Source organism: Camelus ferus, chromosome 9, assembly GCF_009834535.1.
Source record: "Camelus ferus isolate YT-003-E chromosome 9, BCGSAC_Cfer_1.0, whole genome shotgun sequence".
NCBI lineage: Eukaryota > Metazoa > Chordata > Mammalia > Artiodactyla > Camelidae > Camelus > Camelus ferus.
In genome coordinates, this window is record NC_045704.1 from 18,876,482 (window position 1) to 18,901,472 (window position 24,991).

Sequence of the window (24,991 nt, forward strand, 5' to 3'; positions counted from 1 at the left end):
CTTTCTACCTGATCTTACATTTAGGTCTTTAATCCATTTTGAGTTTATTTTTGTAAAGGTGCTAGAAAATGTTCTAATTTCAGTCTTTTACAGGTAGCTGTCCAGTTTTCCCAGCACCACTTATTGAAGAGACGGTCTTTTCTCCATTGTATATTCTTGCCTATTTTGTTGTAGACTAATTGACCATAAGTGCGTGGGTTTATTTCTGGAGTCTCTATTCTGTCCCGTTGATCTGTGTGTCTGTTTTTATGCCAGTACCATATGGTTTTGATTACTGTAGCTTTGTAGTATTGTCTGAGGTCAGAGAGCATGCTCCCGTCCTGGCCCTCCCTGGCCCCTCCACCTCCTTGCCCCATCCAGCTCTTTCTTTTCAAAGCCTGCTAGGTGTGTGTCCTCTCCAGATAGGTTGGTGTTTGATCTTTTTAAAAAAATATATTTATTTTACAACATCATATTTCTTAAATTGAAGTATAATTGATGTACAATATTATATGTTACAGGTATACAATATAGTAAACAATTTTAAAGGTTATACTCTATTTATAGTTGTTATAAAGTATTGGCTCTATTCCCCATGTTGTACAGCACATCCTTGTAGCTTATTTTACACCTGATAGTTTGTACCTCTTAATCTTCCACCTCCAACTTGCCCCTCTCCCTTCCCTCTCCCCACTGGTAACCGATAGTTCCTTCTCTACATCTGTGAGTCTGTTTCTTTTTTGTTATATTCACTAGTTTGTTGTATTTTTTTAGGCTCCAGGTGTAGTGATATCTTACAGTATTTGTCTTTCTCTGGTATTTTTATCTTTAAAGCCTCTTATTTTGTTGTTGTGTTTAACCTAGAAAATGACCTCTGCCAGAACGTTTCTAAAGGCCTTGGTTATTTCTAAGTCTGGCTTCAGTAGGAAGAATTCCTTCTTTAGGGAAAAGAAGTTTGTGGGATTTATGGCTCTTTTCTGCTCTTGACCCCCAACCCAGAGGCTGGGTTGTTGGGTGGGAGCTGAGAAGGTTTTACCTGAAATCCCATCTCCAAACCCAAATCCTGCCCCCTCCAGGAGAGATGGGCGTTCTAGGGCTGAATCACCTTGGAAAAGGAGCTTGATTACCGACACCCAGGGCTGGCCTGACTCAATACTACTTTCAGGGTCATGGTCTCTTTCCTAATCCCTCCCACCCTCTGAGAGAGGAGATTTTGTTAACTACTTACCTCCTCCTTCCTAGGATCCCTCGGACCCTCCCTCCACACAAAGGGCCATTTCCTAATCCAGTTCATTCTGTGGAATCAGAATACCTCCCAGTTTGCCACCCAACTCTTGCTAACAGGATATAACCAGGGGCAGGGAAGCCAAGTTGGTGGAGCTTCTAATGTCCTTGGGATGTTCATGCAGCCTGCCTCCCAGTGCTCTGAGGTTCAGGAATTTTCTACTTCTGCAAACCAGATGGGCAAGGTTTCCCCCCAACTTCCCAACCACACCTGCAGTGGGGAGATGCCCCTGCGTCCCTACCCTCACCTGGCCATCACTATTGCTTCATTCTGTCAGAGTCAACCTCCCCCTTCCCCCATTATAACTAATAATTTCTCATGTAGCCTTTACCATCTTGAAATAAAACACTTAATAAAACCTACCTCCACAGACATTTCTAAAAATGCTCCCAATAGTGTAAAGGTGAAATAGAAGGAGAGAAATTTACTATTTAAAGAGTACATATTACAATATGTAAATGATGCTTGGGCTTGATCCCAATAAGATTCGGCTACTCAAAGTGTGGTCCACAGAGGGCAGCCATCAGCATCCCTTGCGAATTTGTTACAAATGCAGACCTGATCCAGAGTTCGGATTTTAAATCTCCCCTGGGCATCTGATGGAGCCCCAAGATGTTGGGACCTCTCTGTGGACCCCTAAAGCTTCATAAGACCCGCAGTGGGCACCGCCGTGATGAAGAGATCCTGTGGTTTTTCTCACTTGCAGCACAAGCAATAAAGTGCCACCAAAGCCAAGAACAATCTTCCAATTGACCCAGTAGCTGCATTCCTGGAGCACCAGTGTCTATTAACACACTTTACATTTACATGCAAGCTGGAATTGGGTTCTAGGCTCAGATTCACAGGCTTTCCTCTTACATGGAAACACACGGAACTTTGACTAGGAGGAGGAATCCAGGACCATTCTCCCCCGGGTGGCCCTGTCCTGGGCACGGCTTCCAAATAGCAACCCATTACTGTGACACCAAAATGCACCCATAACTTTCCCCAAAGGCCCCTGGGATGCTTTGTACCCCCTCCTCTCCTGGAAATCATTATTCTCTAATCATTTTCTTCCAGGCGGTAAGCTCTTTTGGAACTCAATTATGTTTTTCCTTTTAATCAGATTACAGCATGGGGAATAATTCCAGGAATTAAGAGAGATTGTCTCAGAGGGGGAAATTGAAGAACAGGAAAGGACAATCACTTGTCAGTATCTGCCCTTTTATTCTACTTGAAGTATTTTAAACTTTATTTTGTGTGTGGAGGGGGAGGTAATTAGGTTTATTTATTTATTTATTTATTTATTTATTTATTTATTTATTTATTTATTTAGTGGAGGTACAGGGGATTGAACCCAGGACCTCAGGCATGATAGGCATGTGCTCTACCATTGAGCTATACCCTCCCCCACTTTTTAAACGTTTTTTTAAACCACTTTTTGAACTCGTAGTTGGGTCACTATCAATTTTCATAATCTCACTATCAAAACGATTCCCCCGCCTTACATAGTACCTTAAAAAGTAATGTATTGCTCAAATAATAAATGCTGGAGAAGATGTGGAGAAAAAGGAACCTTCCTATACTTTTGGTGGGAATGCAAATTGGTGCAGCCACTATGGTGAACAGTATGGAGCTTCCTTAAAAAACGAAAAATAGAGTTACCATATGATCCAGCAACCCTACTCCTCAGCATATATCTGGAGAAAATTCTAATTTGAAAAGACACATGCACCCCAGTGTTCATAGCAGCACTTTTTACAATAACCAAGACATGGAAGCAGCCTAAGTGTCCATCAACAGACGAATGGATAAAGAAGATGTGATACACACACACACACACACACACACACACACACACACACACACACACAATGGAATACTACTCAGCCATAAAAAAGGAATGAAGTAATGTCACTGGTAGCAACATGGATGGACCTAAAGATTATCATATTAAGTGAAGTAACTCAGAGAAAATGTCAAATGCCATATGTGTCACTTATATATGAAATTTTAAAAAATGACACAAATGAAGTTATTACCAAAACAGAAAGAGCTTCATGGACATAGAAAACAAACTATGGTTACTGGGAGTAAAGGGAGTGGGGAGGGATAAATTGGGAGTTTGGGATTGGCAGATACATACCACTCTATATAAAATAGATAAACAAGGTCCTACTGTATAGCACAGGGAACTATATCCAATGGCTTGTAGTAACCTGTAACGAGAAATAATATGAAGAATATGTATACATATGTGTAACTGAATCACTACTTGTACACCAGAAACTAATACAAACATTGTAACTCAACTATACTTCAATTTCTTTAAATGTGCAGGGGGAGTAATATATTGCTATGGACAGAGTAGTGTGACTTCTAAGATTTACTTCAAATAGCCCAGGAGAGCAAGTGGGTGGGAGTAGAGATAAAAGCAAATTGGTCCGTAGTGAACTGTTGGAGCCAGTGCTCTTACCCTGTTCTACTTTGGGATCTGTTTGAAAACCTCAATAGTAAACAATTTCTTGAAAATCCATATATTGAAGAGAAATTAAGCCCATATAAAAGTCAATCCATCTCTCAGAATTCAGGGTCTCCCCACTCGGATGGCTTATCCCCCATTCCCTTCCCTGCTCTACTTTCCCCCAGCGCTGATCCTCTTCCAACACACCATGTAATTTACCCGTCACGTTTACTGTTCCCCATGGCCCATGTGCATTACAGTCTGATTTAATGCTTCTTCAATAATAAAACTGTTTCATTCTTTCCTACATTTGTGGAAAGTATATTTGGGGGTTCACAGGAGATTTTATTTTTAATGATTTCTTGAACAGTATATAATTGGCTTACTCTGCCTCCTGTTCACCACATCTCTCCCCCTAGAAGGTAAGTTCCATGGGAGCCAGAATCCATGTCTGGTTTTACTTGCTGATGTTTAAAAGTGTATGTGTAGCTCATATTTTATTTTTATTGGGTAGAGTTGGTATAGAGGTTAAAAGCAAGGATTCTAGAGGTAGTCTGGCTAGGTTTGAATCCCAGCTCTGTCAGCTACTAGCTGTGTGATCTTGGGTAGGTCACTTGGCCTTAGTTTTCTCACCTGTGAAGTGGGGACATAGCACTCACCACCACAGGACGTTGCTGATAGAATAAACGCTCCCTGAAGGTTGGCTAGGGTTATCGCTGGTTAGAGCACTCAATCAGAGAATCAAATAGAAATGCATTTGGTTCCTGCTGGAGCCTGTTTTCTCCTGTGAAGTGATTCCCTGGCATAGTGATGGCCTGCCCTTAAGGTGATGGGAATTTTTACAGGAGCTAAAGAATATGAGGCCTCCTGCCTGGATACCTGACCAAAATAACAGCAGTTGTTCAGCAACAAGGGGCCACTAGTGGAGACGATGAGTGACACATTGTGGATCCTGGCAGCCTCCATCCCTCTTTCATCTGTGGGGTCTGCGATTCTGTTCGGCTGGTGGTTAGGCTGGTGGTTACTTACCCTGTGGTCCGAATGAAGTCCGAAGGAGAGTAGTCTGGTGAATAAGGGGGCGGGGCCTGGGCCGGGAGGGGCTGGCAGATACTGGGTCCGAGGGAGGATGGAGCTGTGAGGTGGGAGCCCACGTTGCTGGGTATTAAGAAGGGAGGGGCAGGTGAATAAAAAGGGCGGCGGAGGAGATGGGAGCAAGTGAGGCAAAGTGGAGGCCCACCAGCGAGGAGCACTGGCTGAGATGCAGGGTAGGACTCGGGGGTCCGCGAGGCCGCAGAGGGGGTTGGCTGCTGGGGGCAGTGGTGCGTGTTGGGGAGAAGGGCTGAGATAGTCTGCTGGCAAGGACTGGTTGGGAATCTGGGGACTTGAGGACCGGGCGGGGGGATGGTGAGGATGGGGAGGCAGCTGACGGGGTTGAGGCTGACAGTCGTGGGTTGCGGGTGGCAGGGACCGGGCTGGCTGAGGCTGCAGGTCCCTGACGTCTTGACACTGACTCTCCCGCAGGGGCACCCAGGCCAGGCGAGGAGCCCATACGTGCCTCTGCCTCCAGGGGGAGGCCGGCTCCGCAGCCCGAACCCGAGGAGGCGCTGGGCCTGAGCCAACTGCCCCCGGAGCTGCTCCTGGCGGTGCTGAGCCTCCTGCCCCCGCGCACGCTGCTCGGCCGCTGCCGCCAGGTGTGCCGGCGCTGGCGCGCCCTGGTGGACGCCCCGGGCCTGTGGCTGAAGATCCTGGCCCGGGACCACCGCGCCCTGTGGCCAGTCGTCCGCAGCTGCCTGCCGCGCGCCGACGCCGCCAGTGCCTGCCTCCTGGGCCGCTTCTGCGCGCGCGGACCCATAGGACGCAATCTCTTTCAGAACCCTAAGGGCACAGGTGGGGAACCCAGGAAGCAGATCGTCCTCAACGGAGTGGTGGGAGGATGCAGAGAGGCAGGGCTGCACCGGAACCCCATGGGACTTATTCCTGGGCTGGTGGGCAGAAAGGAACCTGGGCACAAACCTTTTTAACAGATGGCTTCCAGATGTGGACGATGCTGAGCGGTGGGGACGGCTGGGCAGAGGAGGAAAACTATGAGGTCCTGCCTGGGGCCCCTTCCCAGACCAGCTTCCCATCTACCTGCAGGTAAATGCCCCTACTCCCCAGGGGCCAGGGTGGTCGTGAGTCCTTACCTGTTCTCATCGCCTTTCTCCCTCTTTCATAGATGGTGTCACAAGAAGGAAACGTTGGACCTGGAGGCGGAGGGTCTGTGGCCGGAACTCCTGGATAGTGGCAAGGTTGAGATTCGTGTCTCTCACTGGTGAGTGTGATGATAAAAACAGCCCTTTTGCTGAGTGCTGACCTTTCACGGGTGACTTCATTCAGGCATTCTAACAACAACCCCTTAGGATAAAGCAGGTCAGGAAATGACTTAACCACCATCAGAGCTTTAGGAGTTGGCAGAGTGCCCTCCCTGAACCCCTCTCATAGCCCCCAAAGGGAACTGCATTGGAAGATGTCAGGTGAGGTCCAATACAGAGGACTTGGGCCCAACTTAGTCTTGTCTGTGGATGAGATGCTCCTTGCTTTAAGAGGGGACAATTCCAGATGGTTGGGTAAGAGTTCAGATTCTGGAGCCAGACCTCGCAAGTTCACACCCTGGCTTTGCAGCTTTGTGGCCTTGGGTCAGTCAATGTGCCTCAGTTTCCCCTATCATTAGCAGATGAATTTGCAATCAACCTCTCTTTGTAATTTAATCTTTTATCAAACTATTGTAGCATGTTTGTGTTACTTTGAGCAATGATGTACCATTTCATGGTAATAATCAGTGACTCCCAAATATTGCCAGACATCGCCCAGGACTGTATAAAGCTCCCGATGCCTAGGTCCCGCTGCATACCCATTAAGTCAAAGTATCTGGGGTGAGGGAGCCAGGCATCAACACCTCTCAGAATTTTATAGCCAACTAGTATAAGTTAGAGGGCACAATCCCAAGACTGCCTTTCAGTGGCCAGTGTAGGAGGTTCCTACAACCACCCTCAGGCTCAGTAATTGACTAGAAAGACATAGCACTCACTGAAAACTAGTATACATAATTTAGTTTATTACAGGGAAAAGATAAAGATGAAAATCAGCCAAGGGGAAGGTCACCGGATAGCATCCAAGGGAAGAATCCAATGCCAGACTTCCATTGCTCTCTTCTGCCCTTGGAGTCCAGACACAAGACTGTCCTGGCATCATGTGTGACATGTGCATGGGATACTGCCACCAGGGAAGCTCACCTGAGCTTTTATCGGGCTTTCTCATGTGTCTCAGCTCAGCCTCCAGTCAACTGACACTGTGTGATGCATCCCATGTCCTCTTGTTAGTCCTCCTGGAGTGGCTGGCGCCCGTTATAAGACTACCCATGTGGATGCAGCCAATCGCTACCAAACCACATTGGCAGGCCATCCAGTATGACCCAAGGTCCCCAGGCAAACAGACATTCCTGTCACCATAATATTCCAAAGAAGCAGAGGGCAAAGGCCATACCTTTGGACCAGGCTAAATTCTTTTCTACAAAGTGTCTTCAAGATTCCAGATGACTCCAATCTGGGGCAGTGTCTGTAAATTACTAGTAGCCAATAATTCAGTCCAAAAGAAAAAATGTTAACATTGAGAGCCTTATGGTCACAGAAAATTTAAAATTTTTAATGTATATTCTTTGTATGTGGTTGCCACCAAATAGTGTGAAAGGTAAATCCGAAGAACATGAAAATATATTAACATGAGAACAAAATTCTGTGGAGAATTAAAATAGACAGCTGAGAAGTGGAGTGATGTGAAGTGTCTGTAAAGTAGATACATGTTTGTGAATTTATACAACTCATTACTCTTAAATTTTTAATTTCTAACATCAAAGATGCACATTTCTTGGGAGTGCAACTGAATGAATTATTATAAAGTGAAGACATTCACCATACTAGCCCCCCCCATCAACAACAGAAAATGCCAGAAAATCCCACCCTCAGCATCCCTCATGCCCCTTTCCCCATCACTACCAACCCAAGGGTAGCACAATTCTGAATTCTGTTACAGTAGATGAGTTTTGTCCATTTTTGTACTTAACATATATGGAGCCATACAGTATATAGTTTGTATCTGGTTTCTCTCAATAGCATGTAAGTTCACCCATAATTGCATGTAGCTGCAGCTACTTTACTGTCATGGCTGTATAATGTTCCATTATGTGAATATGCCATAATTTACCCATTTACCATTGACGGTCATTGGATGTTGTTTCTTTGAATGTCGCTGGGTATCCCATCATCGATTTGGATTCCCCTGGATCCTTTTAAAGGACTGATTAGAAAACTGTATCTCAGACATCATTGTTGTACACGTTGTACATCCTTTGCCACCAGTGAAACATGGATAAGAAATAATACGGGGAGGAGGTGCTGTAAAGAGCATTGCTCTAGGTCATCACTTCCGAAGCGGTTGTGCACACAGACCAGCTGGGGAGCTGGTTTTGTGCAGATGGATTCATTGGGTGTGCAGTGGGGTCAGGCTCCCAGGTGACACTGGTACCAGTCCCAGGGACCACATATTGGATTTGCATACATGGGGAAGTCATTTGACACCCAAAGAAATAAATGGAGGTGGAAGTCCATCTTCAGGGTTTCCCTTCTCTCACAGGTGGGCAGACCGACAAGGCACTGACTGTATGTATCAACTAACCGTCCAGCTTCTAGATGCCAACAAGGCCGTCCTGGACCACGTCTCTCCTGTCTTTTCCCATTCAGCAGCATAGAAACAGTGTCATCTTTGAGGTGAGTTTCTGACAGGAGTGAGGGGGAAGGTCGTTGGAGCCTATGATGACCTATTGCTGCATAACAAATTGCCCCCCAAATTTAGTGGCTTAATACCAACAGCAGTGATTCTATCACCTCTCCTGGTTTGAGTGGGGCTCTGCTGGGAGCTTCTCGCTCTGTTCTCTCACATAGTTGCATACAGAGACTGGCTGGAGCTGGGGGCAGGGTGGGTGCAGTGTGCACACAGCAGCTGGTGGTTGGCCAGCATCTCCTGGTTTAGTCTCAGAGCTTGGCCGTGGGACCTCTGTCTGTGGTCTAGTTTGGGCTTCCTCACAGCATGGCGGCTTCAGGCCAGTCAGACTGCTTCCTGGGGGCTCAGGGCTCCCCCATGAGGGTTCTGGAGAAACCAGCAGAAGCTGCGTTGCCTTTCTGACCCAGCCTTGGAGGTCACTTGGTGAAAGTCACTCTACCACACTCTTGGTTACAAGCAAACCCACCCAGATTCAAGGGGAATGGGGATTAGACGCCACCTCTGGATGAGGAGTGGTCTGATTCTAGAAGTACAGGGGGCACTGGAGGTGCTGTCGCAGCCGTCTGTGGGAAATTCCACCTTCCAGAAGTCCCCAACCTCAGCTTTTGAGGGCAAGGCCATGGCATGATAGGACTTACCTCTTTGCCTACAGGTGAGCCATGTGTTCTCCAACCTCAAGACGGGCGTCCGCTTTGTGTCTCTTAAACACTGGATCTGGGACTTCGCCTTTTGGCCTGAGCAATGCGGAATCTATCTGCCCAACTCCAGTGTGATCGTGCAGGTCCGTCCGTCCTAGTCAAAGGACTGTCCTTGCAAAACCACCTGACTGTGCCTTCCAGGAGCTGCGACCATTGGCTGGCACATCTCGTTCGTTAATCAAGGGCTTATAGCTCCCTGGCATCCTGGGATCTCCTGGGTCCAGTTGAGGGTGCTACTGGGCCTGTCTTCAGGTTCTGGAAGCTACTAGAAGAGTTCCTCCATCAGGTTTAACTGCTGCTGTTTCTCTAAGGCAGCCACCTGTTCTACTGAGTGGAGACCCCTGGGTGAGCACAGGGAAATGCTGAAACTGGAGAGGACTCCTCACCCTCCCTCCAAGGCCCTTCTGTTTCAGCCCCAGTCCCCTCTGCCCTTGTCTCCTCTGTTTCTGCTCAAGAGGCTTTATCGCTGCCTCCCAGGAAGCCTCCTCCTCTCTGACTGGAACCTCCTCCCTATGGCTGAGAGAATTCCAGCCCCCTTAGGTGGTGAACTTAACCTCCTGAGGTTTCAAGACTGGGACCAGGACTCACAGCTGAAAGTCACCTACCTCAAAACAAGTTTGGAGTCAGATGTTTCTGCCTACCCTGTGAAAAATGAAGTGGTCACCTGAGCCCAGCTGTACCCTAAATTATATGGTATACAAAGTTCTTTTATTACTTTGAAATTCCTTTGAAATATGGAGAGAGTAAATCAGCACTCTATCTGCCAATCATAGGTAATAAATATATTATTTTACCAAAAGTGTCTCAGATCGCTTTGTTTTTTGTTTTCCCTCAGATCTTTTAAATAGAAACACAGTGGTGCTGTCTTCCCTGACTACTGGGTTCAGAGCAAGGAGTGTCTCAGTTGCGGAGGGAAAACTCTACAGAGGAAAACAACAGTACAAGGTCTTCTCCAGTAGAAGGAATGCAAGAGGTAGACCCCTATTTCCCAAGGCCTAAGGAAAGCATCCCGGCAAAGATTATCAATCAGGTTTAAAAGCATTAGGCGGATGACAGATGTGGGTATAGTGTCACAGTGACACCACATTGTGACTTTCTGGTGTTTCTCCTGCTCCCCGAGGACCTGCCTGCCAGGGCATAGCCAGGCCTGGACTGGTCGGTTAGGGGGCCAGAAGCTGGGACTGGGGGCTCCCTCCTGGTCTCCAGCTCACTCGCTGGGGTGCCAACTGGGCAAACGAGCATCCTGCTACCAGTGCAACCCCGGTATTCGAGTTTGCAGACACAGAGGCCTCCTGCTGCTCTCAGCTGTCCCAGCCCCAGAAGACCCTGCCTTCTCCAGGTAACAGCCTCCCGAGACAGCCAGGGTAGCAGGTCCCACATGTCTGGCCAGTCCTGGGTGCCCCACGCCTACCTGCTCTGCCCCCTAAGAGGGGCAATGGAAGCAGGACCCAGGAAGATTTTGTCCCCACTTCTGACACCTCCTAGCTGGCCACCAGGTGAGAGCTGGGGCCAGCTGGGTCTGAGCAATGCAAATAAAATAGTAGGAATTAGCCCTGGGGCCCTTGGATGGCAAAGATGAGACCCTCGGCTCCCTGATTCCAGGAGGAGGAAGTCTCAGGAAAGCCCGAGCCAGGATGGAAGAGGAGAAATGGTTCTGGGAGCGCACACGTGACTGATGCCTGCCACCTCCTCAGTCTGAGGCCTTGCACAAGATCTCTCTGAGTCTCCCCTTGTTCCCCCTAAAAAAGGATCAGAGTGTCCATTGTTGGGAAGAGTAAATGAGATCATTTATGAAAAGTGCAGCACCAGGCCTGGTGTACCAAGTGCTTGAAAATGGTACCTCCCCTGGGGCCAGGGTACGTGGTGTTGCCTGGAGGCTACGAGACAAAACAGGTTCACATCCTTACTCTATGCCTTTGGACTCGACTTTCTGAGCCTCGGTTTCCCTCCTATTGAGTCCTGATTTTCTGACCCCTTCCCCACCAGCTTCTTCCACATTCATCCTGTCTCAGTAAAAAGTAGCAAAATCTTTTCTGTTCTTGGACCAGAAACCTTGGCGTCCCCCTGGACTTTTCTTGTTTCTCTCCCACCCCATCAAGAGCATCCTTACCCAGGAAGGGGTCCCCACCCTATGTAGCACTTTCCTGGAAATTCTCTAAGCCAGGGCTGTGGGCTCTCTGGGCACGGACCCCGACTTTAGATCAGGACCTAGGTGAGTCTCATCCTGTTTCTTGCCCAATTAAGGGGCTCTGCCTTTACCTCCACCACCAGCCCTGGTGCATGGGGTCAGCTGGAAGCCCAGAGGCACTCTAGGACTCTTGCCTTAATGGGGTCATCCTGGGGTCCCATGGTGAGTAGATTGGCGAGCTGATGGCTCCCACGGGCTGGCTGCCAGAAGAGCGCTGGCATACTGATTTGGGATGCCTTTCACTCGCTCAGCTGGACACAGGACAAGTTCAGGGTTCTGGATCATTACCTGTCTGCCACCATCCCTTAGGCTGGAGCCTAGGAGGTGGGTCTGTCCATCAATTATCATCTCTCTGCTGCCTCCAGCCCATAGCACCCAAAGGCACAGTGGGAGTAGCACAGGAGCCTTTATCCATGCACCCCACCCCAGCCACCAGCAGCCAGGGCGCTCTCCCAACCCGCTCCCCACACTCTAGGCCAAGGGCCAAGTAAGCCTTTGCCTCTCTTCTCCAAGGGCTAATTTTTTAAAACCCTGTAAAGGAGGATTCGCTTGTATTACTTAAGCCAGGAAGAGACAGAAAAATACCATATGATACCACTTATACATAGAATCATATATATTAAAAAAAAAAAAAGAACACAAAAGAACTTATTTAGAAAACAGAGTCAGTCTCAGAGACATAGAAAACAAGCTTATGGTTACCGGCGTTGGGGATGGGTGGGACAGCTGGTGTGTAGGGATAAATTGGGAGTTTGGGATTTGCAGATACTAACTACCATACATAAAACTGATAAACAAGGTCCTACCATATAGCACAACGAACTATATTCAATATCTTGCAGTAATCTCTAATGAGAAAGAATATGGAAAGGAATATATATGTATAATTGATTGGCTATGATATTCACAAGAAATTTACACAACATTGTAAATCAATTATACTTCAATAAAAACTAAAAAAAAAAATTCCTGCTAATGCTTTCCTGCATTCTGTTAAAAATTGCATATGCGGTCATCATTAACAAAGCCCAGTCCACCCTTGGAGAGAATCACCGGAAGCTGGTGGTTACAGGGGCACAATGGATGAGTCAGAGACATGAGAGATGATGTCAGCACAGCTAAATGAATGACCTTCGAAATTTGAAAATTGTCGACTGACTTTAGATCACCTCTCTTCCCCATACTTCAGTTCTTCCAAGGTGATGGTAGCTGGGGCACATACCTCTCTGATTTTTGGCTTTAATGCTAATCATTTCTAAATAAGGACTTCAGAGAAGGGGAGAGGAGGTAAACTCACCTGCTGAGACAACTCTCTAATGGGCCTCAGGACTCAGATCAGCAGAGGCAATAACAGTGAGTAAAAACAGCATCCCTGCCTTTTTTGCTTAATGAGGGCTATTAAATTAGCCATTAATGACAACCTCTCACAACAAAAAACGTGAAGAAATGGTACCTGGACATCAAAGAATCTCACCTCCCAGGATTGAAAGATAAGCAAATACTGAAGTACCTCTTCTGAGCCATCATTCTAAATCTTCATACTATAACTCACTTGTGTCCATGAACTTTGTAACACATTTTTCAATCAAATCATCTCCATAGACAGGGACTCCACAGGGAAAAAATTTGCCTGAGAGCCCACACATCCTCAGTGGGGCTCTGCAGCCCACACTCAATTCTCCACCAATCCTGTCAGCTCCACTTACCGATCTATCCAGAACCCGTCCACTTGTCCCTTCTCCAATGGCCCTACCCTTGTCCAGGCCCCTCCTCCCTGACACCCGTATCATCCAGCATTCTTCTTCCTCTGCTCCCTTCCTCCTTCTGCCCCCAGGTCTTCCCACAAGAAGCAGAGGGCACCTGTGAGCACCCTCCCCTGCTCTGAGTACTCTCCTGACTCCCTCTTTCCAAAGGGCAAAGGACAAAGCCTTTATATAAGGATTCAGTAAGGGGAAATATTAAGGCTCCCACAGGCTGTCCCCATCAGCTCTCTGAGTGCATTTCCTACTGTTACGGAAATGACAGGCCAGCCAAGAAACAAGCACCACTCGGAGGGTTGGAGTACTCAGATTTATTACACCGGTGGGCTCAGAGGGGCTTCTGCTCCTAAGCTCTGAGCTCCTCCAAGAAGTGCACATGAGGTTTTACAGGGTTAAGTACAAGCTTGGGGTATTCGGCCAATAGGTATGCAACAGCTTTAGCAACATCGTTATCACAAAAGTAGAGGCAGTGAGGCAGCAAACCAACATTTCAAGGCCAGATATGTCTCTTTGAAAATCCAGCTGGCTAGCAAAACATGAACAGGGAATCAGCAAACCGACACTTATTAATTTAGATTTACAAGTTAGCCCAGCAGAACTCAGATCAGTAATCCGACACTTGTTACACTTAGATTTGTGACTTAGCTTGTTAGCCCAGCTGGGCTTTTCCTTCACACTACCACTCTCCTGTTTGATCCCTATGCTTCGGCCACACAGGACTTCTTGCTCCTTTCTCCTGCCACAGGGCCTTTGCACTTGCTGTGCCCCCTTCCAAGAGTCTTTCTCCCCCAGATATTTATGTCTTAATTCCTTATCCCCTTCAGATTCACTCACATACCTACTTCTCAGTTGCCTGAAACTGCAACTTTGTTCCTAGACTTTCTATGCCCCTTCCCTGCTGCATTTTTCCCCCATAATACTTACCACCCTCCTATATTATGTTATTCACATCTTTACTTATTTAGCATCTGTTTCCAGCTCCAGGAGTGTAAATGCATTACCTGCTGCATTCATTCTTGTGTCCCCAGTACCTAGCCCAGGGCCTATAAACAATAAATGCTCAGTAAATGCTTGTGGAACGCATGAGTGAATGCAGCACTTTCTCACAGGGTTACATTTCCATTTTAACTAGATTCTTCTACAGGGGGAGGGGCTGATGAGTCATGACAGTTATGACCCACGTCAGGAAATCGTTGTCCACCTCTGGGAACAAAGGTGACGGCTCACATTTAATTCAGGAAAAAATTGAGCTTCTGATAAAAGACATATGACTTGCCCAGTTCAGGAGGGGTGGAGCTGTTTGCCTCTGACTCTAGATCTGATGCTTTGAACCCCGGTACTGCGCCGCCTCCTGGAGGGGTTGCTGTTAGTGGGGATGTGATTGTCACTGCTCTGGAGAAGTGGGTTTCTGCTGGGGACTCTGTCTCTGGCATGAGATGGAAAGGTCGTGGGCTACTGGGATTCCCCTTGATGATGGCCAACGCTTCTTAAGCCCTTCCACCCAGGAAACATGACGATAATAATAACAGTAATAACGGTGTCCCATCCTAGGCACCTTGCTGAATGTCTTAGGAGGACTGTTTCATCAGCTCCTCTCAATTCCCATCCCATTTTACAAAATGAGAATATGAAGTCTGGGAAGGGCAGCAGCCTGCCCAAAGTCACACAGCTGAACAGGGTCCACGGTGAGGTGGCTACTGATCCCTCTTCTTACCTGCTGTGCGGGGCATCTGATCAGGGCAGTGACTTGACGGAGTCAGTCTCAGATAGGAGCTGGTTCTCGGGGTGCAAGTGGAGGCAGGTGCCCTGAGCCCCTGGCTCTTCTCCACCTGCAGTCCATGAACTTGGCATTGAGCCTAGAGAAATTGTTAGTATCAATTCCAAGCCCAAGACTGCCAAGGTTTCAAATCAGAGCTGTGACAAACCAAACACTCCATATCTGCCCCCTCCCTCCAGTCCCACTCCCCACCCCCACCCCTAGATGGCTTTAGTGTTTTAGGTTAACACCTGTCCTGATATAGGCTTAGTAGGTGCTGTCAAAAAATTCTGCAATGTGGTACTACCATCCTCGCTCCCACAAGCTGTAACAGAGCTCCAACCAATTGCTCCGCACTCTCAATAACACTGGTTGCTTTTGTTTGTTTGTTTATTTTGGGTATGTTGTTGGGTTTTTGTTTTTTTTGGTGGATGTGTAGTGGTTTTAACTTGCATTTCCCTGTTGATTAAGGAGTTGAACACCTTTCACGTGGTCAATTTTTTTTTAATTTTTTTTTATTTAGAGGTGGAGGTAATTAGGCTTGTTTATTTACTTATTTTCTTAATGGAGGTACAGGGGATTGAACCCAGGACCTAGTGCATGTTAGGCATGTGCTCTGCCGCTGAGCTATACCCTCCAGCTGCGGTTAACCTTTTTAAAATCTATACCTCCACCCATCCTCCCAGGATTATTCTAATGCAATCTCAGACAGCCTATCATTTCCTCCAAAAATACTTCAGTGTACATCTCTAAAAGATAAGGTCTCCCCTTTATTAACGGGAATTGAAAGAACTTTGTCACACTTAGGAATTATTAATGTCTTTTTAACTATATGGGATGACCTTTAATTACAAAATGGGCCATCAGCGGTATGCAGTAATGTTACTGGGCGTGGTACACCAGATGCCGCAGCCCTGGCTGAAGCCCTTGGTAGGGATGCTCACCTGGTCTGCTGTTTTGGATATTCTGGCTAGACAGTCCTGAGGGCATTAGGTATGGTGGATTCCTCTGGAAGGAGGCAGCCCCTCAGTACCCTCCAGGGCCATCTCCCCTTCCAGGGAGGGCCCTCCTACCCCTCACCCTCCACTTTGTGCAGACCCTCCCTACTCACTGCTGTCCCTCCAGGCCCTCCTTGGTCCTTCCAGCAACTTGCCCCTCTCAGCTCTTTCTTTTCAAAGCCTGCTAGGTGTGTGTCCCATTGGAACAGGCTGGTGTTTTGATCTTTAAAGCCTCTTCTGTTGCTGTTGTGTTTAACCTAGAAAATTACCTCTGGCCAGAACTTTTCTAAGGTCTTGATTATTTCTAAGTGTAGCTTCAGTAGGAGGAATTCCTTTTTTAGGGCAAAGAAGTTTTGTGGGATTTGTGGCTCTTTTCTGCTTTTGACCCCCGAGAGGCTGGGTTGGGTGGGGAGCTGAGAGGGTTTTACCTGAAATTCCATCTCCCCACCAATATCCACACACCCCGCCCCCACAAAGGAGAGAAGGGCCTGCCAGGGCTGAAATGCCTGGTGAAAGGAGTTAGATTACCAACACCCAGGACTGTCCAGACTAAATCCTACCTCTAGGGAGTTAGCCTCCTTTCAAATCTGTCCCACCCTTCTGAAAGAAGAGATGTGTTAACTAGTTACCTGCTCCCTCCAAACCTCCCTCTACACACAGGGCCCATTGCCAGTCCAGTTCCTTTCCTGGAATGAAAACACCGTGAAGCTTGCCTCCCCACTCCTGTTAACAGGATAGGAGAACCAAGGGCAGGGAAGCCAAGTTGGTGGAGCTTCTAATGTCCTCGGAATTATTTGTGTAGCCTGCCTCCCAGTGCTCTGAGGCTCAGGAATTTTCTGCTCCTGCAAACCAGACTGGCAGGTTTTACCAAGAAATAGCAGTCTATATCTGAGGAGGAAATTTAAGAATGGGACAAGACACTCACTTGTCAGTATCTGAACTTGTATCTTACTTGAGGTTTTTTAACTTTTTAAAAAACTACTTTTTAAACTCATAGTTGGATCATAATCAATTTTCATAATCTCATTATCAAAAAGATTCTTCCAGTATACACATTACATTAAAAAAAAATAAGTTCTGCTATGGACAGAATGGTATGATTTCTAAGATTTGCTTCAAATTGCCTGGAGGACCAAGTCAGGTAGGGGGAGTAGAGATGAAGGCAGATTGGTCTGGAGTGAACTGTTGGAGCCAGTGCTCTTACCTTGTTCCACTTTGGGATCTGTTTGAAAACCTCAATAGTCAACATTTTCTTGAAAATTCATGTATTGAAAAAAAAATTAAGCCCATGTAATAGTCACTCCATCTCTCAGAATTCAGGGTCTCCCCACCCAGACTGCTTACCCCTCATTCCCTTCCCTGCTCTGCTTTCCCGCAGCGCTGATCCCCTTCCAACACACCACGTAATTTACACTTCACATCTACCGCTCACCGTGGCCCATGTGAATTACAGTCAGATTGTAGTAGAGAATAACCTTTGTTTTGCTGGAGGTTTACAGGGACACCATGACCTAGCCCACGGGGAGGGCTGCAAGAACAAAGAATGCCTGCAGCAAGAAGATTACAACAATCAACCACACCCCCTCCCTTATTTTTTGTATAAGAAGAGGCTGTATTCTGACTAGAGGAGGATGGTTCTCCAGGACATTAGTCTGCCATCCTCTTGATCTGCCGGCTTTCCAAATAAAGTCGCTATTCCTTGCCCCAACCTCATCTCCTGATTTATTGGCCTGTCGTGTAGCAAGCAGAATGAGTTTGGACTCAGCAACAAGATTTAACACTTCTTCAATAATAAAACTGTTTCAATCTTTTCTACATTTGTGGAGAGGATTTCGGGGAAAGGGTGTTGGCAGATTTTATGTTTAATGATTTCCCCAACAGTGTATAATTGGCTTACTCTGCCTCCTGTTCACTGTGTCTTTCCCCCTATAAGCTAGGTTCCATGTGGGCCAGAATATACGTCTCATTTTACTTGCTGTTATTTAAAATTATATGTGTAGCTTGCATTTTTATGGAGTCAAATAGAAATGCATTTGAATCCTGCTGGGGCCCGTTTTCTCCTGTGAAGTAATCGCCCAGCCTTTAAAGGTAATGGGAATTTTTGCAGGAACTAACAAATATGAGGACTCCCGCCGAAGCGTGATCAAAATAACAGCACCTGTTCAGCACCAAGCACCTTACAGGGACACTCCAAGGGGCCACTGGTATGGACCAAGAGTGACAGACTCTGGATCCCGGTGCCCCACCTCTCTCTTCTGAGGCTTTCAATTAGGTTGGGTAGTTACCCAGTGGTCTGAATACCGTCCCAAGGAGGGGCTGTCTGGAGAATGGGGGCGAGGGAACGGGTCCGGGAGGGGCTGATTGGTCAGTCTGGGCAAGGCGGAGGGAGGGGAGGGCAAAGACTGGGAGGTCAGAGGGAGGATGGGGTCAGGGGTTAGATAGTGCTGGGAATTAAGAGGGAGGGGCTGGCGAATACAAAGGGCTGAATTAGAGACTGGGGCGAGTGAAGCAATGTGAGAGCCCACCATTGAGGACTACTGGCTGACATGTAGGTTAGACCTCGGGGTTCCCTGAGGCCACGGAGCGGGTCGGCTGCTGGGGTCTGTGGTGAGCACGGTGGGAAGGAGTTGAGATGGGTGGCTGGCAAGGACCAGCCGGGAGACTGCGGACTTGAGGAAAGAATTCGAGGTGGTGAGGATACGGAGGTGGCTGATAGCGTTTGGGAGCTGACAGTCTTGGGGTACGGCTGGCAGGGGAGGGGTTGGGGGACGAGGCGCTGCAGGTCCCTGACGTCTTGACACTGGATCTCCAACAGGGACAGCCTACCCTGGCGAGGAGATCATGGGTGTCTTACCCTCCAGGGGCAGGCTGGTCGGGGTTCCCCCGTCGTTCCCGAGCCCAAGGAAGCACTGGGTCTGAGCCAACTGCCCCCGGAGCTGCTCCTGGCGGTGCTGAGCCTCCTGCCCCCGCGCACGCTGCTCGGCCGCTGCCGCCAGGTGTGCCGGCGCTGGCGCGCCCTGGTGGACGCCCCGGGCCTGTGGCTGAAGATCCTGGCCCGGGACCACCGCGCCCTGTGGCCGGTCGTCCGCAGCTGCCTGCCGCGCGCCGACGCCGCCAGTGCCTGCCTCCTGGGCCGCTTCTGCGCGCGCGGACCCATAGGACGCAACCTGCTGTGCAAACCTGAGAGTGAAGGTGTGGAGCCCAGGAAAGGAGTCCCTCAAGCCAGCCCGCCGAAGGGGGCGAGGGGCGGGGCCGGAAGGATTTGGTGGGCGTGGCTGCCCCGGAGTCAGTCGGCAGGGCCGGAGGGGCCGGAGGGGCGGGGCCGCTGGGAACCCCCTGAGACTTATCCTTGTGGCAGCAGCAGGCAGGAGTGGAACTTGGGCACAAACTTTTTGAATTTAACAGATGGCTTCCAGAAATGGATGAGGCTGAGCGATGGGGACGACTGGCCAGAGGAGGAAAACTGTCAGGTCATTCCTGGACTCCCTTATCTGACCTACCTCCTATCTGCCCACAGGTAAATGGGCCTATTCCCAGGGGCCAGGGCCATTGTGAGTCCTTAACCTGTTCTCATTGACCTTTCTCCCCCTTTCCTAGGTGTTGTTACAACAAGAAAGTATTGGACCTGGAGGAGGAGGGTTTCTGGCCGGAACTCCTGGATAGTGGCAAGATGGAGATTTACGTCTCCCACAGGTGAGTGGGGTGATAAAAACAGCCCTTTTGCTGAACCCTGACCTTTGCTTGAGTGACTTCACTTAGGCCTCCTAACAACCCCTTAGGACACAGCAGGTCAAGAAATGACTTAAGCACCATCACAGCTGCACTGGCAGCAAGCCCAGCCCCCAGGGTCTCCCTTCTCCCACAGGTGGACAGACCAACAAGGCACGAACTGTGTCTATCAGCTAATTGCCCAGATTCTTGATGCCAACCACGTCATCTTGGACCATTTCTCTCCTAAACCTTATCCCATCCGGCAGTGTAGAAACAATGTCATCTTTGAGGTGAGTCTCTGACAAGGGTGAGGGGGAAGGTCGGTGGAGTCTATGATGAACTATTGCTGCATAACAAATTGCCCCCAAATTTAGTGGCTTAACATCAACAGCAGTGATTTTATCACCTCTCCTGGTTTCTGAGTGGGGCTCTGCTGGGAGCTTCTGGCTCTGGTCTCTCACATTGCCACATTTAGACACTGGCTGGAGCTGGGGGCAGGGTGGGTGCAGTGTGCACACAGCAGCTGGTGGTTGGCCAGCATCTCCTGGTTTAGTATCAGAGCTTGGCGGTGGGACCTCTGTCTGTGGTCTAGTTTGGGCTTCCTCACAGCATGGCGGCTTCAGGCCAGTCAGACTGCTTCCTGGGGGCTCAGGGCTCCCCCATGAGGGTTCTGAAGAAACCAGCAGAAGCTGCATTGCCTTTCTGACCCAGCCTTGATGAAAAGTCACTCAGCATCACATCCACCATACTCTTGGTTACAAGCAAACCCACCCGGATTCAAGGAGGTGGGGGGTGATTAGATACCACCTCTGGATGAAGAGTGGTCTGATTCTAGAAGTACAGGGGGCACTGGAGGAGCTGTTGCAGCCGTCTGTGGAAAATTCCACCTGCCAGAAGGCCCCAACCTCAGCTTTTGAGGGCAAGGCCATGGCACAATGGGACTTACCTCTTTCTCTGCCTACAGGTCAGCCATGTGTTCTCCAACCTCAAGACGGGTGTCCGCTTTGTGTCTCTTGAACACTGGATCTGGGATATGGAGCTCTACTCTGAACATTGTGGAATCTATTTGCCCGACTCCAGTGTGATCGTGCAGGTCATTCTGTCCTAGTCAAAGGACTGTCCTTGCAAAACAACCTGACTGTGCCTTCCAGGAGCTGCGACCATTGGTTGGGACATCCTATTTGTTAATCAAGGGCTTGTAGCTCCCTGGCATCCTGGGATCTCCTGGGTCCAACTGAGGGTCCTACTGGGCCGTGGGTCCAACTGAGGGTCCTACTGGGCCCTGGCTTCTGGTTCTGGAAGCCACTAGAAGGGAGTTCCTACATAAGTTTTACCTGCTGCTGCTGTTCTAAGGCAGCCCCTGTCCTTCTGAGTGGAGACCTCCAGGTGAGCACAGGGAAATGCTGGAACTGGCTGGATCCTCACTCTCCCTCCAAGGCCTTCTGTTTCGGCCCCAGTCCCCTCTGCCCTTGTCTCCTCTTTTTCTGCTCAAGAAGCTTTACTGATGCCTTCTGGGAAGCCCTCTCCTTTGGTCTGAACTAGAACCTCATCCTTATGGCTGAGAAAATTCCTGCCCCCTTGGGTGGTGAACTTAACCTCCTGAGATTTCAAGACTGGGACCAGGACTCATAGCTGAAAGTCACCTACCTCAAAACAAGTTTGGAGTCAAATGTTTCTGCCTACCCTGTGAAAAATGAAGTGGTCCCCTGAGCCCAACCATACCCCAAATTATATGATGTATAAAATTGTTTTGCTATTTTGAAATTCTTTTCAAACTTGGAGAGAATAAATCAGCAGCAAACTATCTGCCAATCATATGTAATAAATGTATTACTTTGACAAAAGTGCCTCAGATCTTTTTTCCCCATTATTCTTTCTCTTTACTAGTTTTCAGAAGATCCTCCTATTAGCTCATATATAAATGTGTAAATATACACACATGATTACTACACGTAACCCACTTCAGAGTTGTCGTCTATAAATCCCTTTGCCTTCCACATTTATCTGCCAAGGTCCTGTCCATCCTTTTTCTAGTTTCTTAAGGTGAAATCTGAGTACCCTCTGCAGGACCCCTCAGGGAAGGGAAAAGGTGGAAGGAAGAGGCACATGGATTCTTATCTTTGTCTGTGTGTTTTTCTCTTAGGATTCAAACGTTCATCTTTCCTGCACCACTGTGGTGAGTCTCAGGAGTGAGGACAACTCTACCCTGAGCCCCCCAAGTCCCTCTGGCAAATATCTGGGCATGGGGGTTGTCTTGGTCATACAAACAAACAGTGGTGGCAGTAGTGGGACAACTAGGAGCATCCTGGCCTCCTAAAATATGGCTCCATTATTTGGGGAAAAGGAAAGGGGTGGGGAATGGTGAGATCCTACTGCAGCTGGCCATGGAGTTGCCCATGGTTTGGAATAGCATGAGCTGCTCTCTGTTTGTGACTGAGTCCCACTAAAGCCGAGTTCTCCAGCTGAGTCTATGATTAACCTCTCCATCCACAACTTCATTTCCTTTCTTGTTCCCCTCAAAATTGAGAAGCATTAAAGAAAAGGGGGGGGGGATTGAAACTGAGCAGCGTCATGGGGGGCCCTCCAGGTTGTGGAAGCCTTTCCATGTCTCCCCTTCTTCTTCATAGGAAAGGTTCCCCCTCCTAGACTTTCCTGGAAAGAAATTTTCACATCTTGATGTATGGGGAAGTCATTCTGGCTTATATGTGATTTAACTCAAGTTTTATGTAACTAAAACAGCCTGTGTGTGGCCTATCAAACATATGCTGTACGTCTGCTTTGATCATTGAAGAAAAGGGTGCAGTGACCACAGTTAAGGAATGTTCATGTGAAGAATAAAGATGAAATGCCTCCCTTCCTAGGATGCCAGTGCTGGTCCTCCCTGCATGACTCCCTTCCCAGGAGCCAAGGCCACACTGACTTACTGGGTAAGTGTTTGTCTTTATAACCTTAAAGGAATGTTTCCCTGACTTGTTTGATGGTCTTTGTTCTGACAAGGTAGAAAATGATGTTGAAAACCATGCTTCTCTGAAGCATTTCCTCCAGCTTACCTGAGAGGCTGTCTTTCGGATTGTAATCCTCAGTTTCCCTCAAATAAAACTCTTTTCTATTCCTATAAGAGATTGTTTAATCATTATGTTCATTGACATTGCTATAGACATTGATCACACAAAACCCCACCTGGGGTCTACTTTGGACTGGCCCTCGGTACCAGGCAAGGGCCCCTTGAGCAGCTCGGCTTCACAGCTCCCTTCAGGTGTTTCAGTGAGTGTTTCCTTATATTCAGAGCTCCTTGTATTAGGTGGTGGTCCATGACTTTTATTTGAACGGTGATCTTAAGAATTCTAGACTTAAGAGGGTACTGGTACATCTCCTAGGTGCAGAGGACCAATGGTTCCTCACTTGGTGTGGAGCCAATACTTGCAAGTACTTAATCTAACCCTCAAATGGCCAGGATGGAGTGCTTTTGACATTCCCAAACTGATTTTTGCATGCACAGTTAAAAGGAGCCAGCTTGATAAAACATCTTTTCAAAAGAGAAATAGGTCTCCTGGGAGACAACTTGAAGTTATAACTCTTTCCATGTCCTTGAAAGGCAGACACAGCCTATGTTGCCTGAGAGGCTGCAGCCTTGGCTCAATTAGAAGAACTTGATACCAAAAAAGAATTAAAAATATAGGGCAGGGGTTAGAGGGAGGAGGAAGGCCTTTTAAAACTCAAGCAGGAAAACTATGAGGTCTCTGTCTGTGTCTACCTGGATATCTGTGTCTGTGTGTACATTATAAATATGATATGTTTGTATGTCCAGATAATATTATAAAATTTCATTTGTAAAAGAGCTCTAATTGACTTCAAAGTAACCACTTAAAAATCAAATATTTCTAAACATTACCCAAAACTAACTCAGATTTTTAAAGGATCACGTGCTCTAGGATTCATCTTTAATAAGTGAAACAACTTTGAGTTATTGGTTTGATTAGTGTGGAGTTGTCTTTAGAGTCATCAGCATTAAACGTAATACATTTACTTGGCGCCTAGGTTTACTACAAGTCAGTAAACTCATGTCATCTCTGCTTCGAAATCTGTCAATAAGAAAATCATGTTGGTATGATGATATTTTCAAAAATAATGAGATAGAGATACATGGAATAAAAGTCTGTAAGTGAACTCTTTAAGAGTGATTGTTTTATGGAAGAGGAGTTCTTCCTCCTGCAACATACGCACAAAATTCATGTGCATAAAGTTATTCATTGCAGCCTATTTGTAATTGCAAAATATCGGAAACCATCAAAATATCTATACATGTGAGGTGGCTCTTGATCCTGCCTCTTACCTGCTGTGCGGGACATCTGATCAAGGCAGCAACAGGACGGAGTCAGTCTCAGGAAGTAGCTGGCTCTTGGAGTGCAGATGGAGGCAGGTGCCCTGAGCCCCTGGCCCCTCTCCACCAGCAGTCCATGAAGTTGGCATTGAACCTAGAGAAATCGTTAGCACCAGTTCCAAGCCAAGAATGTGAAGGCTTCAAATCTGAGCTGTAACAAACCAAACACTCCATATCTGCCCCCTCGCTCCAATCTCACCCCCTACCCACAACCACTGTCCTGGGAAGGTACATGCCTTGGGTTACTTTCTCCTTTTTCTACATATGTTTGTCCAACAATTATTGTAGAGCATTGTTTTATGTTAAGTTGTATGTAAATGTGATGTCGTACTCACCAACCCACAGCTTCACATTTGCCTTGAGGACATGCTTTTGGATTCGTCCATGTTGCTCCTCCTGGAGATCCTGCCCTCTTGTGTGCCAATATCTAACTCTTCTTTAATGGTCTTCATTCAAGTTTTATAAATTTCTTCCTAAAGTATTGCATATCTTTCATTGGATTTATTCTGAGCCTCCTTAAGATTTTGTAAACAGGATTTTAAAAAATTATTAATAGAAATTCTTAATTGGCAAAATGTCAAATTTACCATCTTAACGACTTCTGAGTTCTGTAATGGTAAGTATATTCACACTGTTGTGGAACCAATCTTCAGAACACTTTTCATCTTGTATAACCAAAACTCTGTACCCATTAATCAGTATCTCCCTGTTTCACCCACCCCAGCCCCCAGCAACCACCATTCTGTTTGGCCTCTATGAATTCACCTCCTCTAGAACTTCATAGAAGTGGAATCATACTGTTTTTTTCTTTTTGTGTCTGGCTTATTTCACTTAGCACACTCTCCTCAAGGTCCATATTGCAGCATGTATTAGAATTTCTTTCCTTTTTAAGACTGAATGCTATTCCATCGTGTGTAAGCAGCACATTCTGCTTATGCAGTCATCTGCCAATGGACACGTGGGTTACTTCCACATTT

The 24,991-nt window shown here is 47.4% G+C and overlaps 2 protein-coding genes and 1 non-coding gene across 4 annotated transcripts; 2 read left to right on the top strand and 1 right to left on the bottom strand.

The window, feature by feature from the left end:
- Positions 1-2,579: 2,579 nt before the first annotated feature.
- On the bottom strand, positions 2,580-2,651 carry TRNAD-AUC. The gene has a single exon. It is a non-coding gene; the product is annotated as a tRNA-Asp (tRNA).
- A 2,265-nt stretch (positions 2,652-4,916) lies between these two features.
- LOC102523819 (F-box only protein 27) lies at positions 4,917-10,683 on the top strand. Of its 2 annotated transcripts, XR_004322347.1 has the most exons (7): positions 4,917-4,972; positions 5,229-5,594; positions 5,732-5,843; positions 5,923-6,018; positions 8,376-8,509; positions 9,175-9,913; positions 10,056-10,683. XR_004322347.1 is itself a non-coding variant. In XM_032486068.1 (6 exons), the coding sequence occupies exons 1-5, from the start codon at positions 4,966-4,968 to the stop codon at positions 8,488-8,490; spliced, it is 696 nt and encodes a 231-aa protein (XP_032341959.1). In that variant the 5' UTR covers positions 4,917-4,965; the 3' UTR covers positions 8,491-8,509; positions 9,175-9,970. The 2 variants fall into 2 exon arrangements, 1 of the variants encoding a protein (XP_032341959.1); XM_032486068.1 differs by lacking the exon at positions 10,056-10,683 and having other exon boundaries at positions 9,175-9,970.
- A 5,120-nt stretch (positions 10,684-15,803) lies between these two features.
- On the top strand, positions 15,804-21,356 carry LOC102523570 (F-box only protein 27-like). The gene is made up of 5 exons (XM_014567971.2): positions 15,804-15,854; positions 18,784-19,439; positions 19,520-19,615; positions 19,788-19,923; positions 20,598-21,356. The coding sequence occupies exons 1-5, from the start codon at positions 15,804-15,806 to the stop codon at positions 20,739-20,741; spliced, it is 1,083 nt and encodes a 360-aa protein (XP_014423457.2). The 3' UTR covers positions 20,742-21,356.
- The last annotated feature ends 3,635 nt before the right edge of the window (positions 21,357-24,991 follow it).

What these genes read in the sequence shown, in the direction of transcription:
- LOC102523819 (XM_032486068.1), top strand. An exon ending in TCAGAACCCTAAGGGCACAG is followed by an intron (nt 5,595 to 5,731) that starts GTGGGGAACCCA and finishes CCTTTTTAACAG; the next exon opens with ATGGCTTCCAGATGTGGACG. An exon ending in GAGATTCGTGTCTCTCACTG is followed by an intron (nt 6,019 to 8,375) that starts GTGAGTGTGATG and finishes CTTCTCTCACAG; the next exon opens with GTGGGCAGACCGACAAGGCA.
- LOC102523570 (XM_014567971.2), top strand. Translation starts at nt 15,804, where the DNA reads ATGTTACTGGGCGTGGTACACCAGATGCCGCAGCCCTGGCTGAAGCCC. An exon ending in GAGATTTACGTCTCCCACAG is followed by an intron (nt 19,616 to 19,787) that starts GTGAGTGGGGTG and finishes CTTCTCCCACAG; the next exon opens with GTGGACAGACCAACAAGGCA. An exon ending in GAAACAATGTCATCTTTGAG is followed by an intron (nt 19,924 to 20,597) that starts GTGAGTCTCTGA and finishes CTCTGCCTACAG; the next exon opens with GTCAGCCATGTGTTCTCCAA.